Below are 26,312 nucleotides of genomic sequence, written 5' to 3' on the forward strand. Positions count from 1 at the left end.
TGTTTGCCCGAGATTTCCTACCGTAAATATACAAAATATCTTCATGGAACATGATCTTTACTTAATATCCTAATGATTTTTGGCATAAAATAAAAATGTATCATTTTGACCTATACAGTGTATTTTTGGCTATTGCTACAAATATACCCGTGCTGCTTAAGACTGGTTTTGTGGTCCAGGATCACATTTGTGCATTGCAGAGAATATTAACTGTGACAGACGGTCCACAGCAGCTGTGTTTAATTGATAACTGAGTTGTTTGTGATTGGCAGGTGGTGCGGATGCTGCAGTCTCTGGCCAGTCTGGAGGCGTGGTTGGAGGCGGTGGAGCTGTCCATCAGGCAGGCGTCTCTGGCTGGAGACCCCGAGTCTGTGAGCGTGGCGGAGCAAGAGAGCTGCCAGCTGGAGCAGGAGCTGGAGGCCAGACGTCTGGAGCTGCAGAACCTCAGACAGGAAGTGGATCATCTGAGCAGTCAAAGACATCTTCACACTCAGCTGCTTCCTGCACGCCTGAAGGACGTGGAGATGAAGTATGTGCCGTCGGTTTGGTACGGATAGACGTTGTTTAGGCTGCGGTGTTCGGATGTATGAGCATCTGTGTTTCTTTCAGGTTCAGCAGTGTGCAGATGGCACTGACCCAGCAGAGCTCAGAGCTGAAGGACACGCGGATGCTCACGGAGTTCCTGGAGAAGGTGGAGCTCGAGGAAAGTCACTACAGCACCCTGGGACAGGTTAGCTACGGGTTATGTTTTTATGGTGCATTTTCCAGATGCATTTATCCAAAGTGATTTACATTGCTTTGAAGGTTTTCATTTTATCGGTTCATGCATTCGCTGGGAATCGAACCCATGACCTTGACAATGCATTTGAACTACAGGAATGCTCAACTCATTTCTAGCATTGATAATGGCAGCATGCTAGTAAGTTAATAGCATTGGAAATAAAGTGTGCCATAGAAAGATGGTGTCATTTAGTGATGATTAGAAAGGTTGCTGGTTCGAATCCAGTGTTGAACAACAATCCATGAACTGTATTGTAAAAAATGTTTTAATTATTGCCGTAGCATCATCTCTGGTTCCACCCATTTGTTAATGAGTGTAAAAAAATTATATTAATAATTATTATTATTAATAATAATAAATATACATCTTATTTATAAATTATTATTATTATAAATAAGACTTAAATGTTAAATATTATTTAATAAATATAAATTGGATTTGCATCAGTCATACTTGTATCCATTTATATATATGGTTTATGCATATCAAATTATTTTTATTAATTAATATTATGTAATTTAATTTAATTATAATGTAATTTAAATTTAGAAAACTATTATAAACTGTTTATATTAAATGATAGTAATAAATCTAATTATAAAAACAAATATTAGTTTAATATAATCAGTAATCATGAATAATTAAGTTAAATTTTATTTTTATTGTTAATTTCCTTAGTTCAGTCTAAAACTGAAGTTTAGAATAAATAAAATCAATAAATATAGTTTTGTGTGTGTGTGTATATATCTGTTTGTGTGTGTTATGTATTGTTATAATTATTAGAGTAGCATGTTGATAGTTTAGCAGCATGCTAATGTCAAACTGTTGGAATCAATCCATCAATCAAGTCTCTGTTAATTTGTGTCAATTCTACCTAATTTTGAGTTTTTAGAGTTTTTCCACTTATAGCCAGAACAATTCAGATTTGGTTTATAATGACATTCAAAATAAGTGAAGAGGTGCAATGAATTTGCCACAACTCCGAACAAATAAATAAGTGGACATGAAATATTGATTTGAGATTAAATGAGACTGAAGAGGTTACGGAGTGATATGAGGCATCAAACTAGCACAGCTGTGTTGGACAAAAACTGTTAATTATACCATTCAGTCTCACTGGAGACCCCACAAATATTTGATCAGAATGGCAGTATCGACCAATCAGAATCGATTATTCCAACGAGCTGCATAATCAGACTTTCAGACTTATAGTAGTTTAGTCTTTGTTTGATTTCTTGGTTTATTTGTTATTGTACTGTGTTCCTCCAGCCGCTGTGCAGCGAGCTTGACTCTGGACCATCTCTTCTGGGCTTGCCGGTGAGCAGACACGATGAGCCCCTGATGGAAGCCATTGGGAACCCTGTGAAGGAGCTCAGAGAAGCAGTGGAGATGCTCAATGACACGGCGCGGGAGAGGGGCCGCTCGCAGTCACATGACCAGAGCATCCAGGAGCTGCTCACCAGGGTGTGTAGAGTCAGAAATTAACTTTTGTTTGTGTTGAGGCAGACCTGGCAAGAAAGATTTAATATGTAAGTGTTCACTATTCTCTGTACTATTCGTCCTGTCCTCGTTTCCCAGCATGCCATGGTGTCGGCGCGCGTGGAGCAGTGTCTGCAGCGTTGTGCCGAACTCGCCGTAGACGTGCTGGAGATGGAGAGTGAGATGGCTGTGAGATGTGAGCCAGATCGCTGTGGTCTTGATGACCTGCAGGAGTACCAGGACCAGCTGGAGGTACGGGTGCACTGAACGTTACTGCAGGACTACCAGAGAAAAATCTTGCAAAACCTGGCTCACATTTTACCTTATTTTTAGGACAAGTAAAATATTTTGCAGTACTACCTTGTTTTTTATGAGTTAATTATTTTCTCCTAACAATCTTTATTGCTATAATGCACACACACACTCACACATAAAAAATTAGAATTAAATTAAATTGTAAAATATTTATACATAATGGTAGTGTTGTCGATTTATCCTTTTTATTTAATAAAAAATTTTTTTACAGCAATTTTCATTTATTACTTAATTGTCAAGAAAATAATCACAACACAATCATTATAAATATATGATATTATTATTATTATTATTATAATTTTTATAATAATGTATTATTATTATTGTAATGTTTATTTTTTTATTTGAAAAATAATAATATTGTTGTTTTTTATGTTGTTGTTATTATTGTTAAATATATGATATTATTATTATTATTATTATATCATTTTTATAATGTATTATTATTGTAACGTGATTATTTTTTATTTGACAAATGTTATAATTATTATTATTGTGATTATCATGATGTGATTTTCATAACAGTTAAGTAACAAAAAATGACAATTATTATTATTGAGATTTTTCATGACAATTAAGTAATAAAAATAAGAATAACAAATAAAAAAGGAAAGAATAATTAATAATGATGATGATGATGATTACTACTAGTAGTAGTAGTAGTGTTATTGCAAAAAATAATTCCTGTACCTAAAAATATAGCTGATTTTATTCATGCAGATATTTGTTGTGAAATGTTACCTAGACATGCTTTCATGCGATTTTACTCTTTTTAAAAAAAACAAAAAAAAACTAAAGTAAATCCAGACAGCAACCAAGTGTTTTCGCAACACAATAACATGTCCGGAGCATTTACCTCTGAGAACAGGAAGCATCTTGTTTGCCGGGACTCGGTGACCGCCCGGTGTTGATCTAATGGAAATGTCTTTCTCCCACTTCTTGTGATGAATTTGTTTTAGCACATTGTTTCTAGAATCTGTTTCCTGTTGTGGTTGAAGCTGGACATCCACTGAGGCTCAGCCAGACCCTTGTTTTGTTCAATAGATGTTAATGAAGTGAGCCCACACATGCCTTTATTATCCACACAGGACTCCATTGTGTGTGAGTTTTTGGCGTTTATGATGTGTATTTGTATGTATCGGTTGATTCATTTGAGACTGCTGCATTGTGCGGGTGCGTTGCGATGCAAAAATACCTTGATGGCGTGCAAAACACGAACACATCTGTCTGGAAACCCCAAAGCACAAGAAATGACCTAATGGCTCATACTAAAATAGTTTGACGCTCATGCACAAAGCATCTGACAATCTCTGTTTAGCAGCCGCAGATCTGAAACACAGCGGCTTGATTCTTATTAACGCTTTTAATTAGCTTCAGAAACTCTGTCATGATGCATATTTGAAACATATGGTTCCTTTAACAGATTTAAAGAACTGAAAGTGTGAGGCCGTAAGAGTTTGCACAACTGGGGTTTATGCTGCAAAAATAGCACTTGTAGGATAGTAGTATGCGATTGTGAACTTAAACCTAGACGTGTTTTCTTCCTCCAGGCTGAATACGGGCTCTTGAAGGAGGAAGTGGAGACCATGGCGAGTCTGGCGAGCCGTTTGTCAGACGTGTGTCCGGAGAGGATGAACGCTGTAGGGACTGAGATTCAGACCAGCCTGAACTCCTGGGACGAGCTCGGCAAAAGTGTGGCTGAAAACAAGAAGAGACTCCTGCAGTTTGGACATCTGCGCCATTTCTTTAGGAACTACTTGGCAATGATGTAAGTCAATGATAAAACGATTACATGAGACCTTGTTTTATTTCACATTTTGTTAAGGATTGACATAACAAGAACATGTACAGGTCATAATTAACCTAAAAACCAAAAGAAAGGAATGATAATAAATATGCATAGTTAACACAAAAAATAACCTTTTTTTGGACTATCAGACTTTTTTGCATTATGATATTTTCATGATATGTATGATAAACAATAGACATTTTTAATTGCTTTGTAATTTTTTTATTATATATAGTAATTTATAAATATTATTTTATTTTCATTATATTCTTCACAATTAAGCAAGTTTCCTCCAAAATTTGTATTATTGTAATGTGCCTAGTCATTTCAATTCTGCAGTTTTTTTAATAAAAAAATTCTATTAAATATTTTTTTTAAATCAACATAAATTAAAACAATAATAAATGCTACCATTAATACTAAATACTTATTATATACTTAATATATTTTCTCTTTTTTGAATGTATATAAATTATAATAAAAATATTGATTTGAATATTTAATAAAACGCACTGTAGTTTAGTAATGAGAATTTAATAGCATTTAAGAAAAATAAAACAAAAAAAACTCAATACTAAAATAATGATAAATAAAAAATTATTGTAATTATAAAAAAAAAAATATATATATATATATATATATATATATATATATATATATAATTTTTTTTATTTTTTTTAATAAAAATACTGAACAAAAACAAATTTAAATGTATGGACGCATTACAGTAATGTAAATTAGGGGGAAACTTACTTAATTGTCATGAAAATAATGGCATAAAGCAAAAACGCATTTGATTTTAGGGTGAAATGTGACCTGGACATGTTTTGGTGTGATTCACCAGGAATGTTCTATGAATATAATTTGCAGAGCTAATGTTTGATTTATTGATGGGAGATGTGTTCACATTGTGTTCTCTTATGTGTTTGGAGAAACGTCTGGTGAGCATCATCTTGAGCTGTGTGAGTTGGCCTGAAGCGCTTGTCTTCACCTCTCTGCTGTTCATCTTCTCTCCCACAGCTCTTGGACAGAAGACACCCGCTCCTGCATTTTCTCAGAAAGTGCTCTGCGTCAAAGCCGAGAGAACCAGGAGCCTCTGGTTAAGGTTCTGGATCGGCAGATAGAGCAGAAGTTCGAGGAGTTTGATCAGCTCGCTGTGGCTGGAAAAAAACTCTTTGATGATGAGCATCACCTCAACAAAATGGTATATAAGCTTTCCATAATATCTGCTTCAGTTGCATTGCTCAACTGATATACAAATAGATTTTGTAACTCTACACTCTCTCTAAGTCTCCTATGAAAGAGCAAGTTTCCTCTGGATGACATAAAGTTAAAATGGTTTGGGGGGGTTTTCCATTGCTCTTTGTCTTGTGCAGATCAGAGAGAGGATGGAGGAACTGAGGAGCATGCTGGGATGGATCCTGGTCCACTGGAGGGCTCAGAAGGATCAGCTGTTGAGCAGACAGAAGGCTGAAGAAGCTCAGACAGACGCTATTTACTCCGAGGCTACGGTCTGCAGCCCGCAAACACAGGTAGAACCATTCATTTGTGAATTTCCCTTCTGGGGATAAATGAAGATTATAAATCAAAAACTGTGTGTGTATAATAAATAAATAATAATAGATAAGTAATTGATATCAATTACAATAATTAAAATTATTCTCAATGATGATTTAGCAGTAAAATACTGTAATGCAATGATTCAAATTCTCAAATGCTATAAACAATTTTTTATCATTTTATGAATAGTTTTGTTCCCCATTACAGCTAATTTGAAGATGGGGAAATGTGCTTATTAGTCTTAATTAATATCAGTATCAATCAATCAATATTAGCAATGATTTTTCAATTTACATCAAAATATATAAAATAAAATGTAGAAATAAATACAATTTAGTGATAAAATTTAGTAGCAAACGCTACTAAATGTAGAAGCATTTCACTTTATTAATATAGATTTTTTTTTTTGCATCAGCTTACACGAAATGCTACTAAATGTAGATATACTTCACTATTTTATGAATTTAGATTTTTTTTGCACCAGCCTACACTAAATGTATCAAACGCTACTAAATGTCGAAATACTTCACTATTTAATAATATAGAATTTTTGCATTAAAGTGTCACAATGCAAACAGTCTTAATGGTCCTGAAATCCTTGACTGTTTTCATGAGATCAACCCAAACAACAAAATAATATAAAAAAATTAATTTCATGTTTTTTTACATTAAAAAAATAAAACCTAATCTTTTTTTTATACTTGCACTTATTCTCAGTGATGATTTGTATTAGATATTCTTTTTTTATTTAAATCAGCATATATTAAATGAAGCAAATGCTACTAAATGTAGAAAAAATCATAATGCAAACAAGCTTTACTATTTTATTAATAAAGAATAAAATATAGAATATAGAGTGTAATATATATATGAAGAGTTCAGATGCAAAAGCCTCTTTTTTTTGGATGTATAGTAATGGGAAATTGAAGGCAGGAAATGTGCTTAATGTGGTTAATTGTCAAATAATGTCACAATGCAAACAGTTTAGTTAAGTCCTAAAATAATACATGTTTTTGTCTTTTGGTTGCGCAGTGTGACTTGGAATTTCTGAACCGTTTTCATGAGATCGATCCAAAGATGCAGTCTCCTCATAAGCCATTCTAATTCTGCCATTTTCAGGTGGAAACCTCACCCGAGGTCTCTCAGAAGAGAACAGAAAGCCTCATAAGTGCTCCCCCTGCTGACATGGAGGATGATTTGCAGCACAATTATGGATACGAGGTGATGCAAAGTGTTAGTCCTAAAGGAAGCGATGACAGCGGTCATTTAGAGAGGCCGGATTCACCGTACCTGGTGCTAAAGGACCCCAGTCCCTCAGCTTTAGGAGGCACCGTCAACCTCATCCTCAGCTTCAGTAACTCTGGAGACACACAAATCCAGGTACAGGCGCCTGGCAGGGAAGGTGGTGTGCCGGTGCCCGAACCTGTGCACAGGGTGAGAATGATTAAGCATCACAGTCACACACAGTCAAACCCTATTGCACTTACATGCTGCTCTGTGTTTGATATCCCTCTCAGTCTCCTCACATTTCCTTCTCTTTCCTCAAAAACACCCTTCTCTGTTTTATTTTGTTCTACGTTCCCCTTCAGCCTGCTGAGTCTCACTCTTCTGCCTGTAAAAGCTTTTGGAAGCGCTGCCAGGGGCTTTTTGGTAGTTTAAAGCGAAAGAAAAAGATTTTTCGACACAGTGCAGAAGAGGTAAATATTGTTGGTCGGTGGCCCTGCACGAGTAAACAGAAACATGGTAATTGTGTGCAGTGCTGGGTAGTACCTGGATTACGTAATCAGATTACAAAAAAATGAAGTACTTGTAGTTAGATTATACTACATTGTAAAATACTCGTAATCAGACTACAGTTACATTTTTATTGGTTACATGATTACATATTCATTTTATCATCTTTTGAATTTTCCCTGAAATAGCCTGCCCTGCCGCTAGAAGTTAGTATTGTGGATATTCACATAAAGACCAGCCATTAGTCAGCTGGCTATAATTGCACAGAAAACACATTTGACTACTGGATTTTTAATATTTTTGATTTACAAAAAAATTAAGAAGTTTTTTCTCAACATCCCAATATTGCATCAACATTTTTTTTTTTTTATTGTCACTAATTGAGTTATTTAACTATGTATTAGTATGTCTTTGGAAGGCTTTTGTCTTTCAAACACAATTATTTTCAAATTGATTTTTAACTTTACATTTTTATGATATAATTAATTATTAGCTTTTCTAATTATTATCAGTTCCTTCACAAACCCCGCTTTGGGAAACCTTGATGTAATGTTGACTGCACTTTGTTGTTAATAACAATGAGTGGAATATATTTTCTTTCTGTTTGTATTTTTATATCAATATATTACAAGATTATCCTATTTAAATCAATGTGATAAACAAGTTAGGTCAAAAGTATGGAAGCCCATTTCTGCCACTGAATAAAAAAAGAAAAAAAAAGAAGGTAATTGCCAATTTTTATCTCACAATTTAAAAAAAAATTCTTGCAATTTTGACTTTTTTCTCAGTAGTGCATGGTTCAAACTTGCAATTGTGAGTTATAAATTCAGAATTGTGAGAGATAAAGTCAGAATTGAGGGACATAAACTCGCAATTCTGAGTTTATATCCCACAAATCTGACTTTATATCTTACAATTGTGACACAAAACAGTCCGAATTGTGAGTTTATATCTCGCAATTACGAGAAAAATGTCAGAATTGTGAGATTAAAAGTCACAATTACCTTTTTTAATTTTTATTTAGTGGTGGAAATGGACTTCCCTACAAAAGTAATCAAAAAGTAGTCTGATTATATTACCTAAAATGTGCAATGTAATGGATTACATTACTAAATACAATTTTTGTCATGTAATTTGGCGTCAGTAACGGACTACAATTTGTAAGTAATCTACCCAGCTCTGCTTGTGTGTGTGCATGAGGACTGTAGTGTGATGGACTGACTAACATCATGATCTCAAAACATCTCATCATATTTTTTTGATTACTGAAGCATTGCAGTACATCTCAGAATCATAGTATAATAGTATGCTATTCTGAAATGTCGCCATTGCCCTGATCATTTATTTGTGCAGTGGTTGGAAAGGCAACAAAGCCAAAGAGACTTTGATTGATGGAAGAGAAGTCACTACTGTTTAGAGGAGATTGGTAACAGAAACAGGTAGGGGCAGGTAATGAAAAAATGAGGGAGGAAATAGCCACTTCCAATGATCTCATTTTGAGCTGCCAGTATATGGGAAGTATTAGAAACGGGGACGAGAAACTCTTCCAAGACTCATATAAAGCCTCATTTCAAGCATTCGGGTTGTTTACAAAACTGTCTTTGGGAACATTTTGAAAGTAATTGCAGCAAAAATAAAAAAGTGTGTGTTTCTTGGAACGGTTACAGGAGCTTAAAATATAGTAGCCTTAAATGGTTTTGCAATATCCTTGGGACTTTTATTATGCCATTACGGTCTGTGAAATGAAAACTTCGGTCACCATTAGAAGTTATTTTAGAAATGTTGCCCATTGCTGTAGGTTTGCAGCTCTCATGTAATCCAGTATATTTTTTTGAAAACATCAGGAGGATTAGGGCTTGTGGGAAAGAGTCTAGCTGCTGTCATATCATTTAATTTCAAATGCATTTTTATATCTGTCACTAGGATTTTTATTTTGTGCCCTCGCAGCTTTCAGCACATATAAATCCACTGATAGCAAAAACCAGACCCTAGAGATCAGTGTATAATCGCACAAATTCAGAAATGATGATTGAAACATTCATGCATGTGTTCTGCACCCATACAATAGCTTTGCATGAGAACAGAGCAAACTTTTAGTATTTTTTACTAGCTCTGCCCCCCATAATAGTCGACGAGAAGAGGCTTAGTCGACCACAATGTCAGTTATTCACAGAAAAAAAAACTGTGATGAACAGATCGTTAATGTCTATCCTTGTGGCAGGAAATCCAAATGTTCGTGAAATCATTCATCACCCTCAAATATGGCTTTTCATTTGTAATTGAAACTTGTAGTAGCAACTTTACATGGCCGCTCGCTCTAATGTTAACCTAGATAAATGTGCTCTATTAGGCACATATCCAAGTGTTTGTGTGGGGTGTGGAAGCTATTAGTCCACATACTGTATGACATGGAGGCTCCAGCAACTTGCATTTTCTCCTGATAACAGCGAAAACATCTTTAAAAAACTGTCATTTTGCTCGTACAGAAAAGAGTACCACATTTGAAACTGTAAAGGGTCTACTTTTATTTGTGTACACTCGCAATATCCACAAAACGTTGTGCTTTTGTAAAATAAAGAAAACAACCAAGACGAAAGATGGAGAGCATCACAAAAATGAACCGAAATTCAAATAAAAGCCAAATGCTCTCTGATTATGATGTAAATCCATATGAAAGTTGCATTTCTCTCTAAAGGCACATCCACTGTACTAAATGGCAAGTCAGCACTGTCAACTTCATCTTTGCAGCGCACACTGACTCAGTAAATGATTAAAATATCTCCTTGATATTTTTTCTGACACATTCATAGTCATTATAGTTCTTTTTTGCTTTGCGATGAGCTTTTTGTGTGCGCTTGAGCATGGAATAGGCTATATATTAAAGCCTATTATTTAACTAATTAAATTGATATAAATGTGATTAGTCGACTAATGGCTTACATTTGTTTAAAGTCAAATGGAGAAAAAAATACTTTTAACTCTTTAAACTCTTGCTCCATCTTGACAAATGAGTCAGAAACCAGCAGAGGCCAGAGGTTTTTATTAGATCTAAAGATTTGCTGCAAATTGGTTGTTTTAATCAGATATGCATGGACAGATAAAGACAATGACAAAGGAAGCAGATGATAAGATGCATGCAGTGGGGTTTTTCGCTCTTACGTAAGCTCTCTTTAAGGCTGATGTAATCTCACTCATGACAGCAGCGCGGTGCTGAGATGTGACCTCATCCTTCGCTTCCCATGATCGCTGAGATTTGAAATGGCTCCCAGCAGGAGCGCTGGAGAATTTGTTGTGAACTTTCTAGAAGGCCCTCCTGACTGCCCTGTGTGATTTATGGTCTGGGGCTGCCAGAGCAGCACAAGATTAGACACGGGGTGAAAGGTCAAGCCATTACAGCTGTGTATGACGACATTTTTAAGAGCAGATGATTCTTATTAAGCCCAGAGTTAAAAAAAAAAAATCAAGCAGGCTTGTGTAGTCATGCCAGTGTTCTTTTGTTCATGTTGTTCTCATGTAAACCTAATGTTTTTGCATTATTAGTGGTGTTTGCTAAGGTTTGTTGTGGCTTTTTGATGTAAGAAACCACTCAGAACACCATAGCACAACCATCTAGAACATCAATCACATAGCCTTAGCAACTGCATAGTAACACCCTGACAACTATTCAGAACATGTGAAGAATGTGAAGTGACATACTGCCAAGTATGGTGACCCATACTCGGAATTCGTGCTCTGCATTTAACCCATCCAACGTGCACACACACAGCAGTGAACACACACACACCGTGAACACACACCTGGAGCAGTGGGCAGCCATTTATGCTGCGGCGCCCGGGGAGCAGTTGGGTGTTCGGTGCCTTGCTCAAGGGCACCTCAGTCGTGGTATTGAGGGTGGAGAGAGCGCTGGACATTCACTCCCCCCACCTACAATCCCTGCCGGCCCGAGACTCGTACCCGCAAACATGATCGTAACAGCATAGCAATTCCCTGGCAATCATCTACAATTTCTTAGCAATTACATAGCAGTGCCTTTGCAACCACCTGACACACCTTAGCAATCACATAGCAACATAATAACAACCAATTCAGAATAGCTTAACAACTGCATAGTAACGCCCTGACAACGATCCAGAACACCTTAGCAACACACTAAAAACCACTTATAACATGTTAACCACGTAGTATGTAGCGACGACATAGCAACTCACTGGAAAAACTTTCACAACATACTGGCGGTGTATTGGCAAGTTTTGCATAATTTTTCTTCACAGAATGTAAGAATTGTTTACTTTTTCCCATAACAAATGTGAATTCCAGCTGCTTAACATAAGCAGTGAAGGAAAAGATGTTTCAGCATTTTAAATGTTTTTATCATTGCAGAGCGATGTCATCATTCATCAGTAACAAATGTGAAGCAACATGTGTCTGTGTTTTTGCTTAGGAATGCTTTGCTTGAGCCAGACACTCATAGAAGTGCTGTGTTCAGATACTAAAACACTTAATAACACTTCATAAATGGTTATACAAATGATAATTTTTCAGTGTTTGAATTGTGAATTACACCGGCCATAAAAAGTATTTGGACACTCAAGCCACACTTAAATATGAATGTCGTTGCATAAGATAACAAAATACCAAACCAAGTCACATTTGTTATAAAGATAACACAAGCACACTTACAAGTTCAAAAATGAAGACACTTTGTGGTTGTGAAACATGTTGATTAGTTAATGTGATGAACTACACCTGTGTGTTTTTGAGAAAAACTGACTTCATGCATGTATTAAAAATTACAGCAACATTTGTTTGCATATGCTACTTCATTTGATATTTTGACATTCATTAATTTTTATGTGCGACCTAAATGCCCAAATGCTTTTTAGGAGCACTGCACATCAGATAATTAGCATGATGTGTCTTTGAAGGGTGAACTTTGTGTTGAAGTGTGATACTTATGAATGCTTTCCACTTTATGCATGGAAGAAAAAAAGTTATAATCCTCTAAAACAATCGTTTCCTTGTGTTTTAGGTAAGTACGTACTTGCATGTAATGGAAAACAACACGGCAGTGTATGAGAGTATGGCGCTTCCCCAAGACAATGCTCCAAGGCCCTCCTCCTCCTCTCCCAGGACCTCCCTGTATGCTCTCTCCTCCCCTTGCACCTCCCCATACTCCTCGTCCTCCATCGAAGACACCCTTCAGCAGGCCAACAACTTCCTGCCAAAGAATGGCAACATCTCAATCTTTAGCAGTCTGAAGAGGAAGAGCAAGAAGGTGAAGAAGAAGAAAGATGACCGTAGAAACACCATTCAGAAGATCATGGGAGAGGATCTGTCAGAGGAGGCTGATTTGCCACCTGTACGTGAACCGGTGACATACGATACACATACTTGGCCCCTGAAAGAAAGGAAGAAGCAGAAAAATGCAAGGAAACCAAACAGCGATGGGACTCAGGTCTTGGACTACATAAAGAACCCTTTAGTGAAAGACATAGATGCAGAATGTTCTGGAGAGGTTGTATCTCCAGTTCACAGCACCTTAGAGGTTGCCACCCAAGGACATGTGAAGAACCACTGCAGATTTCTGTCCTTGGGCTCTATGTTAAGCTTCGACCTGCCCAAGGATATGAGCCTCATCCCTAGCATTCAAGATGTCATCACAATTGGCCATCCTGAGCAAAAGAAGACAGACTCTCATCACCAGGACTCTCAGGTTGATCGTCCGACAGCTCTGAGCACCTTTAAAACAGTCCGCTCACCTCCAACACAAAAAGAAGAGCCCAAACAAATTTACCCAGGTGAAGTAACCCTCAAGATTGATTGTAAAGACTCATTCATTCATTCAAAGATCAGCATTGACACAGTTTCATTTACTGAAAATGAATTTCCTCCTCCACCTTCTCCAGTTGTTGAAGACATCTCAATTGAGGAGAATCATCCTTCATCACTCAGTGATCTGACCAATATCCAACAGAAACATCTGTCTGGAATCAGTATAGTGCCCAAAGAAGAGGTGGTTAGTTGTAACGCAAATGTGACTCAACTTGAGAACAAGGAGAACCACTATACAAGTCCTCCAGAAGATGCCATTCAAGGGATAGCTAACCACAACTCAACTACGGCAGCTACGATAGCTAACCACAACTCAATTACGATAGCTAACCACAACTCAACTCATGTATGTCCTAGTGTTCATACCTTGGTTAACAATCTTAATGGACACGTGTTCCATAAGCCAGCAAAGACCTCCAGCACTCAACAGTTAAGTCCCAGCCATGCATCTCATGTGGTGTTGAACTTCAGAGCCAATGGAAGAGAGGACTCAGTGGACTCTGGTCACTCCAGCTCTGGAAGCTTCAAGTTATGTGCTGAGGGTCCGTACATAGACTCCCCAGACTGTCCAGTGCCCAAGAGGACCATTGGGAAGGTACAATCCCTGGATGCAGGAGTGTCCAACAAGAACTTCGAGTTCTCCAAGGACAAGAGCATTACCTTATCTATCGACGTTGATGATCCAGTTCATCCTGACCATCAACAGTTTGAGCAGGAAGAGGAGGAGCTGGAGGACATCTGGAACCACACCAACAGCTACCGAGAGAGTCTAAACTCTGACATCATGTATAATGGCTACCAGGCCACATCTTCTCCAGACCAACGCAGGGAACCCTCACCCAAAGAACAAGCAGTGCTCTTCAGGAAGTTGGTCACGGCCTCTGCACCCAACCTTCTTGTGGCGGAGTTCAGACTTCCACCATCTGTCCAGACTATGGTGGGTTCTGGGAAGCAGCACAACCCAAGAGAAGAAAGGCAAATTCTGGATAAAGGGGACAGAAGGTCTTGGGCTGCGTTCACTCAACAGGAACAGGTTTACAAACAAGTGGCTGTTAATGAAACGGCTTCAGATATGGTGAAACTACCTGAAATAGAGGACCAGCAAAAGTATATCTACCATTATAGAGAGGAGGAGGAGGAGGAGGAGGAGGAAACAGGTTTTCTGAAGGTGAGGTCTATAAGTTGGCAGTCAAACCCTGTTAGATTTTGTTTAGGACCGTTTTAGTCAGGGGTGTCCAACCCTACTCCTGGAGGGCTACTGTCCTGTAGAGTTTTGCTCCAACCCCAGTTAAACACCTGAACTAGCAAAGGTCTTAAGCATACTAGAAACCTCAAGGCAGGTGTGCTGAGGCAAGTTGAAGCTAAACTCTGCAGGATGGTGGCCTTCCAGGACTGAGTTTGGACACTCCTGGTTTAAGTCCTGCTCTTGGAAAGCCAATGTCCTGTAGAGTTTAGCTTCAATCAAACACACCTGAACCAAGGACCTCAAGGTCTTTACGGTTACTAGAAACTTCCAGGCAGGTGTGTTGAGGCAAGGCAAAGCTAAACTCTGCAGGACGTGGCCTTGTGGTTTAAGTCCTACTCCTAGAGCGCCACTGTCCGGTAGAGTTTAGCTCCAGCCCCAGTTGAACACCTGAACTACCAAATCAAGGTTTTACTAGGCTTACTAGGTGTACTGGAAACTTCCAGGGAGGTGTGTTGGGTCAAGTTGGAGCTAAACTCTGCAAGACTTTGGCCCTCCAGGACCAGGCTTGGACACCCCTGGTTAAAGTGGTTGACTTGTGCTGCCTTGAATATGTCAGAATGATATTTATGAGATGAGTGCTCATGAGAGCCACCACAGTGATTTATTTAGTAGTAGGAGGATTCGAAAGCATTGACTTTCTGATTTAGAAGCTTGTCAAGGACAAAATCATGGTGGATACCTTACATTTTCCATCGTTCTCTGTGGGAGCAAAAATGCTTTTCACTGATGCATTTGTTTTAAACGGCTGAAGTAGGAACTTCCGAGGACGATTGAGGGTTTTATTTGGAAATCTTTGCCCTCAAATGAAGTTGTGGCCAGCATATCTCATATCATTCTGCCCATTATTGTAGTTCTGATTAGTGCACATGTAATTGGTTTTTTTCATGGTAATAAATGCATTGATACGTGTTCTCTCTCCACAGGACCAATCCATGAGCCTCCTGTCTGTTCATATGGGATTGGATGGGACCAATGACAATGATATCCAGGTACCCAAAGTATAACGGCAGACCATATACAAGAACAGAGAGTATATGCTTAAGAGTTATTCAGAATATCGAGAAATAATTATTGTGTATCATCATATCAAGGTTGTTAATTCTAATCTTTGACTGTTGTTTTTCAGAGTGGAAGACAAGAACTGGAACTGCCATCTATGGAAGGTACACTGGATAGGAAACACAAACTACAACTGGGTGGAAAGAAGGTAAATATCACAATTACACAGATTTTCTTGACCCCAACCACAACAAATAAGCATTTTATGTCTCATCCAGGCTACTGTGGTAAATGTCAAATTTTTCGACATTTCGGTTGGTCTTTATATAACCAATAAAATAAATGCACTATTTCAGGCACCATGCAGGGCGTGGAACTCCTATCATGCTGTGCTATACAAACAAACAATATGTTTCTATCAGGACAGGAAAGATACACTCAAGGTAAGCTTGGAGACTTCATGTTCTGGCTTTGCAACCAAGTAGAAAACTTTATGTTCCTTTATTGCAAACAGACATCATTAGTTACATTGCAAGATTGAACTGTGATTAAATTGTGATTGAAATATGTTTAATAGCAGCTGTAAAGCATCTAAGGGTATGAGTTTAGCCAAAATGACTCTATATTTTTATACCACATAGAGCTGTGTGACCAACCTTCCTCTGAATCTAATTGGAGCGGTGTGTGAACCATCGCCAGAGTACACCAAAAAACCCAACTGCTTCTGCTTGCGGTAAATGACGAACAACTAAAGGGCGTCTCATGTTTGTCTTAGTTAGAGATGGAAGTAGTTGTTTAAATCATTTTCACCTGCACATATTCAGTTGAAGGACTTCACTTTTCTCTCAGATTGCGGGACGGATCTGAGTATCTCCTCAGTGCATCATCCCGATTTATGATGAAGAAATGGATCCTCAGAATACAAGCACACACTGGTATTATACCATTAAGTATCTGTCTGTCCTTTCTTAACAAGTTTTCAGTGCTGCATTATATGACCACAGTCATATTCACACGAAATCCTCTTATCTCTACAGCGTCTAGTGATTCTGTAGTGAACAGATCAACATGTCATGGGGCTTCAGCGACGCTCCCTAGACATTCTCCTGCTATCACCGGCTGTCAGTGTGGAGATAAATGTCACTGCTCCATGAGAAATTATGTCACCACCACCGTTTTAGCACAGAGTCAGCACGCTTCAGGCCGAACCAAAGAGATCATAGTTCACACCAGTGACGCTCTGCAGATCCACCAAAGGCATCAGGATCTGTTGCTCCCCTCGTTCTCAGATGCGGGTCATTGTGGTAAGAAACTGTGACTAATACAGTTCAATGAATTAAGAAAAAATAAGGGTAGTTTTTCTTGTAACCAGCTACTTTTTGCCATAAAAAAATGTGGATACATTTTTTTTTTAGCTTTGATTCATATAAATAAGCTGATAGGGGAAAAAATACATTAAAGGCTTCTGAAAATTCAGCTTTTCCATCACAGCAACAAATAACAATTTTAAATATATTACAATACAAAGCAGTTATTTTAAATTTTAATATAATTTCATTAATATTTCATTACTGTTTGATCAAATAAATTTAGTAAATTAATATTCATAACTATTTAATACGGTAATTTATATAAATTACTAAGTTTTAAGTTGCATCTTATACAACCTTATTGTTTTAGTGCCTGAAAGTATATTATGAAATATATAATTTATAATAAATGTCTATAAATTGTATAAATATGTAGTTAAACTACTTTAAATTGCACTATAAAAAAAATTCTTACCAGCATCTTGTCTTGTCCAGTAAAAAAGAAAATCTTTAAATACATAATTTATCTTAAGTATGCTACTTTAATGTATTTGAAAGCATGCTCGAGATAAATTTAGCTTTCAGTTTGACAGTTTCAAAGTAGCTTCCTCAACACTGCCAACTAATGCAAGTAATAAATAAATAATATGCAAGACAAATGTTTTGGACATCCAAAAGAGGGCAGTAGAGGACTCTGGGGCTGATCGGAGCTTCCAGCAGACATTATATGAGGCATGGTCACATCTGTTCGCTGTCAGCGGCTTTCTATTTCTGGAGAAGCACTTCTATTCCGCTCTCTGGATTTTGTCATTTCCACCTTGGTCACATTATTTCTCACCTCGAGTACTTTGTTACTCACTTATACTGTCTGCCCTTGTACTGTAGAGGTTGAATGATTAATTTTCTGTTTTTTTTTTCTTTTCTCTCTGTAGAGGATGAGTTCCACTCACATGGCGAGTCTCTGAGACAGTGCTCTATGTCCATTCAGGGCTGGACCAGTGAAAACAGACGCTCTCACTCGTTTACCTCAGGTACATCTGAGCCACACATGCCACATCCAATTAGGAGTGAATTCAGTTGTGCTTTAATATAGGGCCCTATGAAATCGGTTTTATTTTTCAAAATTCGGTTGTAATTTTTTCCAAAGTTTTTTTTATTTTTCTGTTTTAATATTTCTGGGCTGTTTTACTGGTTAAATTCAGTTTGAGTCAAAAAGCATGACCTTATGAAACTTGTACAGTTGAACAACAGTTTATTAAAAGCTTTAAAAAAAAAAAAAAAAAAAGTATTTTAGAGCCATATGGAATGTTTTATTTATGGAAGTTTTTTTTTTTTCCCCAAATTCCATTTTTTTCCATTTCCATTCTTCTGGATTCCATTAAATGTTAGTAATCAAAAAGCATGTAATTAATTGAAATCATGAAACTTATACAATTCAACAATTTAAGTTTAACAATAACAACAACAAAAAAGATGGCCCTGTAAAATACTTTTATTTTTATTTTTATGAAATTCTCTGTTTTCAGTTTTAATTTTACTGAGTTCAATTTTAATGGTTGAATTAAGTTTTAATAATCAAAAAGCATGACTAATCAATTGAATTCATAAACCTTTAATAACTTATGGTCAACTGTATGATTTAATACAAATTTATTATCCAAAACTCTGGTAATCAAATGAAGGCATGAAACATTAACAATATAATTCAAATGTAATCAGATGAAAATTAAACAATTTAAAAAAAAAAATTGGCAACCGAGGTTTACAATTAAAATTGAAACATGGAAGAAAAATTTTGTAATTATTCCTTAAACATTTAGTACTTATTGTTATTTTATCTCTGTCTCTACAGCCACATATCAGAGGATCAAGCCTGTAGCGCGCCCTTCAGGCAAAGGCCAGGACAGCAGCTCCAGCTACTCTGTGACTCTATTCATTGGAGATCGTGAGATGCCGTCAGTCTGTAAAAGCACAGCGACGGCCTCGCCAAACTGCGTCCGGCAGGAGTCCTTCTCCGATCTGCCCATGAGGAGCTACATGAGCCTCCCACGACCCCCCAACAAATCTGTCTTCAGGAAGTTCTTTGGGAAAAAGGAGTGACGGACACTTTCTGTGACACTGCAGGTCAAAGACCCTGACTGACATGTGCAGGACACAAGTTCAAAACATTTTTCTTACATTTATTTATGGATCTGATGGAGAACATTTGTCTATACGTTTTTGAATGAGATCTTGTATGATTGTGTTGCTGCAAGATGTGTAATATTCACTCCTTCAATTTCTCACTTCATCAGCAGTTTTGATATCGGGCTCATGGATGGTTTAGTCAAAAATGAAAATCATGTCATCATTTACTCCCCCTCATGTTGTTCCAAACCCATATGACTCTTTCTTTCATGGAACATTATGCATTTATCTGCACTTTTATCCAAAGCAAATTTCAAAGAGGAACAAAAGAAATGTTATCACTGAACCAATATTCATAATTTGTAACACCAGCAGGTTTATTAGACTATTTAGAAGCAAGCTAGAGAAGAGGAGAAATACAGAGAAGAAAAAGCTGAAATATTTAGAGCAATGAAGTCCGTCAAGCTCCAAAAAGACAAAAGCACACCACAAAAGTGTTACCAATAGTGCATATTACTCATCCAATTGCTCTGAAGTCATAAAACATTTGAGAAACAGACCCAAATTTAAGTCGTTACTCTCTACCCAAACATTTTAATATGAAGGTCCAAAAATCAATCCTGATTGAGGGCTGTGAGCCAAAAGTAAATGCATTATATCCAACTATATTATATTGGTATATTAAATTAGATTATGTAATATATAGGTCTATTAAATCCATTTTTTAATTAGATTTTTTTGCATTTTTTCCCTTTTTATTCAGATAGGACAGTATTTAGACAGGAAGCGAAGTGGGAGAAAGAGAGGGGACAGGGGCAGGAAAGGTCCCCAAGCTGGGACTCGAACCCGGGATGCCCGAATCGCAATGGTGCTACATGTCAGCACGATGCCCATGAGGCTATTGGCGCCGACTCAATCCAGCTATATTATAATGCATAAAATTTTTTTTAAAAAGTAAAAAAAAATCAATAATATTTTTTTTTATTTTAAAATTGAAATATAAATTTTTTGCTTTTTCAGGAGAATTCACAGATTTTACATTTCAATTAAAAAAAGAACAACATTTTAAGAAAAAAAAAATTAAATATAAATATTAATTAGAAATGAATATCCTCTTGTGCTATGGCATGACGGGCCAAATCAAAGGTCATCACTGGTCAGTTTTGGGCATCTCTGCTCTCTGTAAATCTTCCCTTGGTGCTTTTTTTTGTCATTTTGGAGCTCAACTGACCCAGTCCCCATTTGTTACATAAAATGTGTATCCAAATCTTCCGGAGGGCCATATTTGTTGCAGAATTTAGCTCCATCACACCTGCCTAGATGTTTTTAACGACTTTAAACACTTTAACTCGTTCAGGTGTGTTTAATTAGGCTTGACAGAATATAGTTCAAAAAGTGAAGAACACAAGAAAATAGGAGCATCGTGAGGGTGAGTAATGATCTATTCACACTAAACATTAGTACTATATTATATCAAAACTTTTTAGTTATAGATGTCATCATTGGTGTGAACTCTTCCTTCAACCTCAACATTTTCCTATGCTGAGATTTCATTATTTGCCAGATTGTTTTCGTGTGTATAAATGAGTGCAGTTTGCTGTGGATATGATGACAGCCATAAAATACTGCCGTACTGAATCTACTGATATGAGACTTTTGATACCTAATGTGTTCAGTGTTCCCACCACATTCCACTTGAGGTGGGTTTCAGTTCATGTATGTTCTGTTTTTGGCATGGATTGCAATTTCTCTGAAGTTTTGGCACATATTATTTGTCAGCTTGTCATGTTTTTCTGTGTCGGCTGGTTTGAGTTCTGTGTGGTCTTACAGGGTTCGTTCAACCAAAAATGAAAGATCTGTCATTATTTATTTACTTGAGGGTGAGTAAATGTTGACAGTAATTTTACATTTTTGGCCAACTGTCCCTTTAACGTGTGTTTTTCCAGACTAAACATTTGATTCACATACTCTAGCGTTGCTTTCTGTATTTAAACTAATGCAGTGTGTCAGGATGGTTTTATAGGAAGTTGTTTTTTACTCTGGGTAATGCATGAGCTTTTGAGATTGGTGGCATGAATGTATATGACCATTTTTACACAATTTAAACATGTAATGCATTATTTTAGATATTTTACAGTGGGAAATATGTTCAGATTGTAAAACATCATGCCTTGAAAATAATGTCTTCATAAGCATTGTAAGAAAATAAGGTCATTACAGCAGTTTGAATGAGCACGAGTATTGGCTTTATGGCTCTTTTTTTCTTTTAAAGACGTGGCAAATCAGAAATGCTGCAGTGGTTATGATATTTTGAGTCATATACATCCATAAACTACCATCCAATTGTGAGGGTCCAAAAGTAATAAACTGGATTAATAAATACTGCAGAATAAGTATAGCTGAAATTTGCACACAGCATCATATTGCATTTTTACCCAGCATTAACATTCCCAGTTGGTTGCATTTGGTCTCTGTCTCTAGATATGGCTATTTGTACTTTTTAAAATTACTTTTAATGCTTTGTGTGACCTACTGTATATTGCATTTGCAACTAGTTTGCAATCATTTGCGGTATCAAAATCAATAGCTACATAATGCGCCTGGATTTATCTCCATACTGGACTAGAATATTAAATATTGTGTTGGATCGCATATACAGGGGCCAATGAGACCAGAATATTGCAGGGAATTTGGTCAGCATGCAACCACCAACAAACTGCATTTCAGTTCAATTCACGATACACATCATTGCAAAACAGCTTCAAAATATAACGTTTAGGTGTTATGTTTAAGGTGATGTCCATATGGCAGAAATCTACAGTTTTAGGATAGTGAAAATCATGCACTAATAATAATTTCTATTAATATTACCAAGTGGTGACATGTATATTGTAAATAGCAGAGGGCCTAATACTGATCCTTGCAGTACTTCATACATTACTGGTGTTAACTGAGATGATTCCCCATTTAAATGAACAAGTGATAATGGTCAGACATGTAGGATCTATCCTAAAGCCTGTCCCTGAATACCTGTATAGTTTTGTTATCAAACTATGAGTATGTCATGAGATCAAATAAAAATAGTACTGAGATGCAGTCTGGTGCAAGAAGCAAGTCGTTTGTGATTTCAGCAAGTGCAGTTTTCTCTATGATGGGACCATTTTTAATAGATATAATTTTGCATTTGACTGGTAACCACAATGTTCCCATGGACCCTTTTCACAAGATAAACGGTCATCAGCATCATAAATCCTCTAAAGGGTTTTATTTTTTTTAAATGTATGCACATTTATAACACTAGGGCCTGGTTTCACAGACAGGGCTTAGACTAAGCCAGGATTAGGCCGTAGTTCAATTAGGACATTGAAGTCATTTTTATAAACCTCCTTAGAATAAAAGCATTACTGGTGTGTATCTTGAGACAAAACAAAGGCACCGATATATTTTAAGATCAGTCAGTGCAAGTTTATTTCATCTGAAACAGCTCAGATTTATATTTTAGTCTAGGACTAGGTTTAAGCCTTGTCTGTGAAACCAGGGGTTTACTTTCTATTATATCACTTTTGCATCAAATTACAAAAAATCTAGCTAACGTTAATGCGAGGGTGTTTCTAATGAAGCATCTATGGGAGGGATCGTAAATTTGACATCGTTCTCTCTTCTGACTGCCATTATCAGTCTGTAAAATTATTTTTTTTCTTTTTTTTTTGGAAAGTCATGCAAACACTAACGTGGAGTTTGCCTTTTGCAATTTGAGCAAATGGGAATGCAAAAAATATATTTGTGGTACTCTCCCATTCACTGCCTTGACGTTACCCCAACTATGACGACTAATGTTTTTGGGAACCAAATAAAAACATTCTCTGTTGGTTTAATTTAGCAACCAAAAACTAACCTTCCTAGAATGTTCCAAAAATAGTTTGCTGGGTATATCTAACATTTCAGAAATGTATTTTAGAAATAAAGGGAAAACTATGATATAGTTGGCCTATAATGAATTGTAATTAGTTGTTTAACTACATTAGGTTTGCCAGGTTTTGTGGTGTGTGTAGATCTGATTGACAATATTTAAAATAAATTGTGCATTTTTTTTACTATTCTTTGTGAAAAGAGCTAAATGTGTTTTGTATAGGCAACGAAAAGCCTTCGGCCCTGAGATAAATCAATGACCGCAGCTTCTCTCGTAGTGAAGAAATGAGCTGTTTGCCTGTTTTAACGATCCACCAGGCACGATTCAACACACCCTCGTCTTTCCCTCTCAGACAGGGATTTCAAAAGCGCTGATATGGCAACTACAGATAAACACAGTAAGAAAGCCTGCACAATAATCATTAAAGCCGCGCCGAGGAGATCTGAGCCTTCCGGCTTGGGCCCCAAACCCTCAGAGGTCGATGCTGAGCTCGTACGTTTGCATATGAAAAGCTGGATGCCCCTCCAATCCCTTTAAGCTTTCAAATAGTCTCCGCATATATAATTGTGAGCATTTCATGTTAAAATGATAAGAAGAAATGGTATAGTCGCCACTTGAAATGAAGCGAGAGGGATGCGAAACAAAAGAGGATCGGGGGGTAAAAGTGCTCAAACAATGGCTTTCATCACATGGTCAATGTCGGATTAGCGTGCATTATGTACAAGAAATGTGCCAAGTGCAAAGGGACGGAGCTTATTTAATGGGACGTAACAGTGTGGTGTGTAAAACGCCTCAAACATCGTTCAGCCCTGTATATGCAATATGAGATTCAATAATATTTTCCATACTTAATATTGAATCAATATTCTAGTCAAGTATGAAAAACAAAACCCAGTCAGATGCTATTGCTTCTGATGCAGCAAACAAATATAGGACACATAAAGCATTAAAAAGCATTTTTAGCAAGCGTCTATGGGTTGCTCATTGGCCTCAAGTCTCTGCCATATTTTAGTCTCTTGATATGGTTATTTGTCAAATTTGTGGTTTTTAAAATGACTTTTAATGTTTACATTTGTTGGAATGTGACTGGATTTTTTTTCTCCCCCATACTTGACTAGAATATTAAATATCATATATACAGGATGAATCAATGAAGACTCAAAAACTCTCAAGGACTTTCAAAAAAGACATTCTTCTGTGGCCATTATAAGCCTCCCACAGGAATGAAAATCACAAATGCGATTTTTTTTTTTTTTTTTTTTTTTTTTTTTTTTTTTTTTTTTTTTTTTAAAAGATTAAATGCAGGCAATAATGAGAATTTAGCTTTATCTGAGCTGCGATACTCATTCATAGCTCTCTATTGATTTTCATTCTCCATATGAGACCAAGTTGATATTTAAATCATTATCTAGTGGGGTCCAAAAGTCTGGGCTCACTAGTTGAAAACGACTCTATCTGACGTCCTGCTGTCACTTTTACTCCATGATGTTGATAAATGAGCGGCGCTTGTTTAAAAAGACCATTGACTGGTGCTCACGAGTCAATTACGCCGATGAAAGCCAACAATCGAGGTCTTTCTCTGCCGGTCATCAGAAAGGCTGTACTGGAGAGTCTCCGATCAATGACCGAGGTCACGACCCGCTCCTGTACCCTGCACCGCTGTCAACATTCGATCACGCCACAGGTCAAACTCACTCGACTCTTTGGGACAAAAAAGAAGAAAAAAATCAATGTGCACTAACAGGCGTCTCACATTCTCAATAACCTGTATCCTTGCCTGAAACAAATACTTAATTTGATCAAGGATTTATGAAGGATTAGTTTGGAATAATTATGATTTCTTTTGTTTGAAATAAGACTCTTTTGCTCACCAAGTCTGCATTTGTTTGACTAAATATACAGTAACAATAGTAAAAATTGTGAAATATTATTACAATTTTAAATAACTGTTTTCAATTTGAATATATTTTAAACTGTAATTTTATTTCTGTGATCAAAGCTGTATTTTCAGCATCATTACTCCAGTCTTCAGTGTCACATGATCCTTCAGATATCATTCTAATATGCTGATTTGCTGCTCAAAAAACATGATCTATTATTAAAAATGTTGAAAACAGCTGTGCTGCTTCATATTTTTGAGGAAACTATGATGCATTTTTTGCAGGATTTTTTGATGAATAGAAAAAAGTATTTTATAACTTGTCTTTACCATCACTTTTGATCGAGTTAATGCATCCTTGATGAATAAATAATTTTTTTATCTTACAGATCCCAAACTTCTGAACAGTTAAAAAAAACCCCCACAAAAATATCAACATTGATGATAATCAGAAATGTTTCTTGAGCAGCAAATCAGTATATTAGAATGATTTCTGAAGGATCATGTGACACTGAAGACTGCAGTAATGATGCTGAAAATACAGCTTTGATCACAGAAATAAATTACATTTTACAATATATTTAAATAGAAAACAGCTATTTTAAATTTTAATATTTTACAATATTCATATTTTTAATAATATTTTTGATTGATTAAATGCAGCCTCGGTGAGCAGAAGAGATTCAATAAATAAATAATTCTACAAAATATTCAGTAGTATTTCTGTGATGGATTTAGTGGATTTTGCAGAGCATCTTGGTGGTGAGTTAAATCTAGTTATGCATGGGCAAAAAATCACAATTTAAGGGAAGACTAGCTAACTTTCATCAGACTCCTCTTGTCATTTTAATATGTTCTTTTCTGTGAGCTCGAGCTGAAGGGTTTGACCCGGTGTCATGGGAAACTCTCTGTCCAAATGTGTCCCTGAGGGCCGCTTCTGACCATCTCGCTTGTTATTGTCACTGCTGGCCAGTTCCTCAGAGGTCACGACCTCTCTCAGTACCCACTGATTCATATGAGGAGGCTGGAATCCTATATCGCGTCCCAGGGCAATAAGGAGGTGTTTGTCAGATGGAAAAGACTGAAAAACAAGAGCTGAAGCAAACGCTTCATAAAATCACAAAGTAGTTAAAAAGTTAAAGTTGCTCTGTGCAGCAGCATTTGTCTCAATTTCACATTCATGCATTTGGTAGATACTTTGCATTACATCACATTCAAAATATACATTTTATGCATTTATTGGGATTTTTACCCATGACATTGTTGCAAGCATCATGCTCTATTTGAGCTATAGGAAAAAAATTTCTTGGCTCTCAGTTTGTAAAAATGCATAAATTGTGTTTACAGTAAC

At 36.7% G+C, this 26,312-nt stretch overlaps 1 protein-coding gene across 1 annotated transcript in view; it reads left to right on the plus strand.

Annotated features, from left to right (window-relative positions):
- The window catches only part of LOC306884250 (uncharacterized protein), a 52,565-nt gene extending 32,326 nt beyond the window's left edge, over positions 1-20,239 (plus strand). Inside the window, exons 16-33 of the mRNA XM_079439983.1 lie at positions 273-529; positions 610-730; positions 2,051-2,245; positions 2,360-2,512; positions 4,126-4,343; positions 5,385-5,568; positions 5,741-5,896; positions 7,044-7,358; positions 12,688-13,456; positions 13,565-14,658; positions 15,660-15,725; positions 15,863-15,943; positions 16,092-16,178; positions 16,377-16,468; positions 16,585-16,670; positions 16,773-17,039; positions 17,978-18,076; positions 18,898-20,239. Of these exons, the coding sequence (XP_079296109.1) occupies positions 273-529; positions 610-730; positions 2,051-2,245; positions 2,360-2,512; positions 4,126-4,343; positions 5,385-5,568; positions 5,741-5,896; positions 7,044-7,358; positions 12,688-13,456; positions 13,565-14,658; positions 15,660-15,725; positions 15,863-15,943; positions 16,092-16,178; positions 16,377-16,468; positions 16,585-16,670; positions 16,773-17,039; positions 17,978-18,076; positions 18,898-19,145 (4,488 nt within the window). The 3' untranslated portion in view covers positions 19,146-20,239. The remainder of the gene's footprint in view (positions 1-272; positions 530-609; positions 731-2,050; positions 2,246-2,359; positions 2,513-4,125; positions 4,344-5,384; positions 5,569-5,740; positions 5,897-7,043; positions 7,359-12,687; positions 13,457-13,564; positions 14,659-15,659; positions 15,726-15,862; positions 15,944-16,091; positions 16,179-16,376; positions 16,469-16,584; positions 16,671-16,772; positions 17,040-17,977; positions 18,077-18,897) is intronic.
- Positions 20,240-26,312: the final 6,073 nt, after the last annotated feature.

Source organism: Barbus barbus (assembly GCF_936440315.1).
Source record: "Barbus barbus genome assembly, chromosome: 18".
Classification (NCBI taxonomy): Eukaryota; Metazoa; Chordata; class Actinopteri; order Cypriniformes; family Cyprinidae; genus Barbus; species Barbus barbus.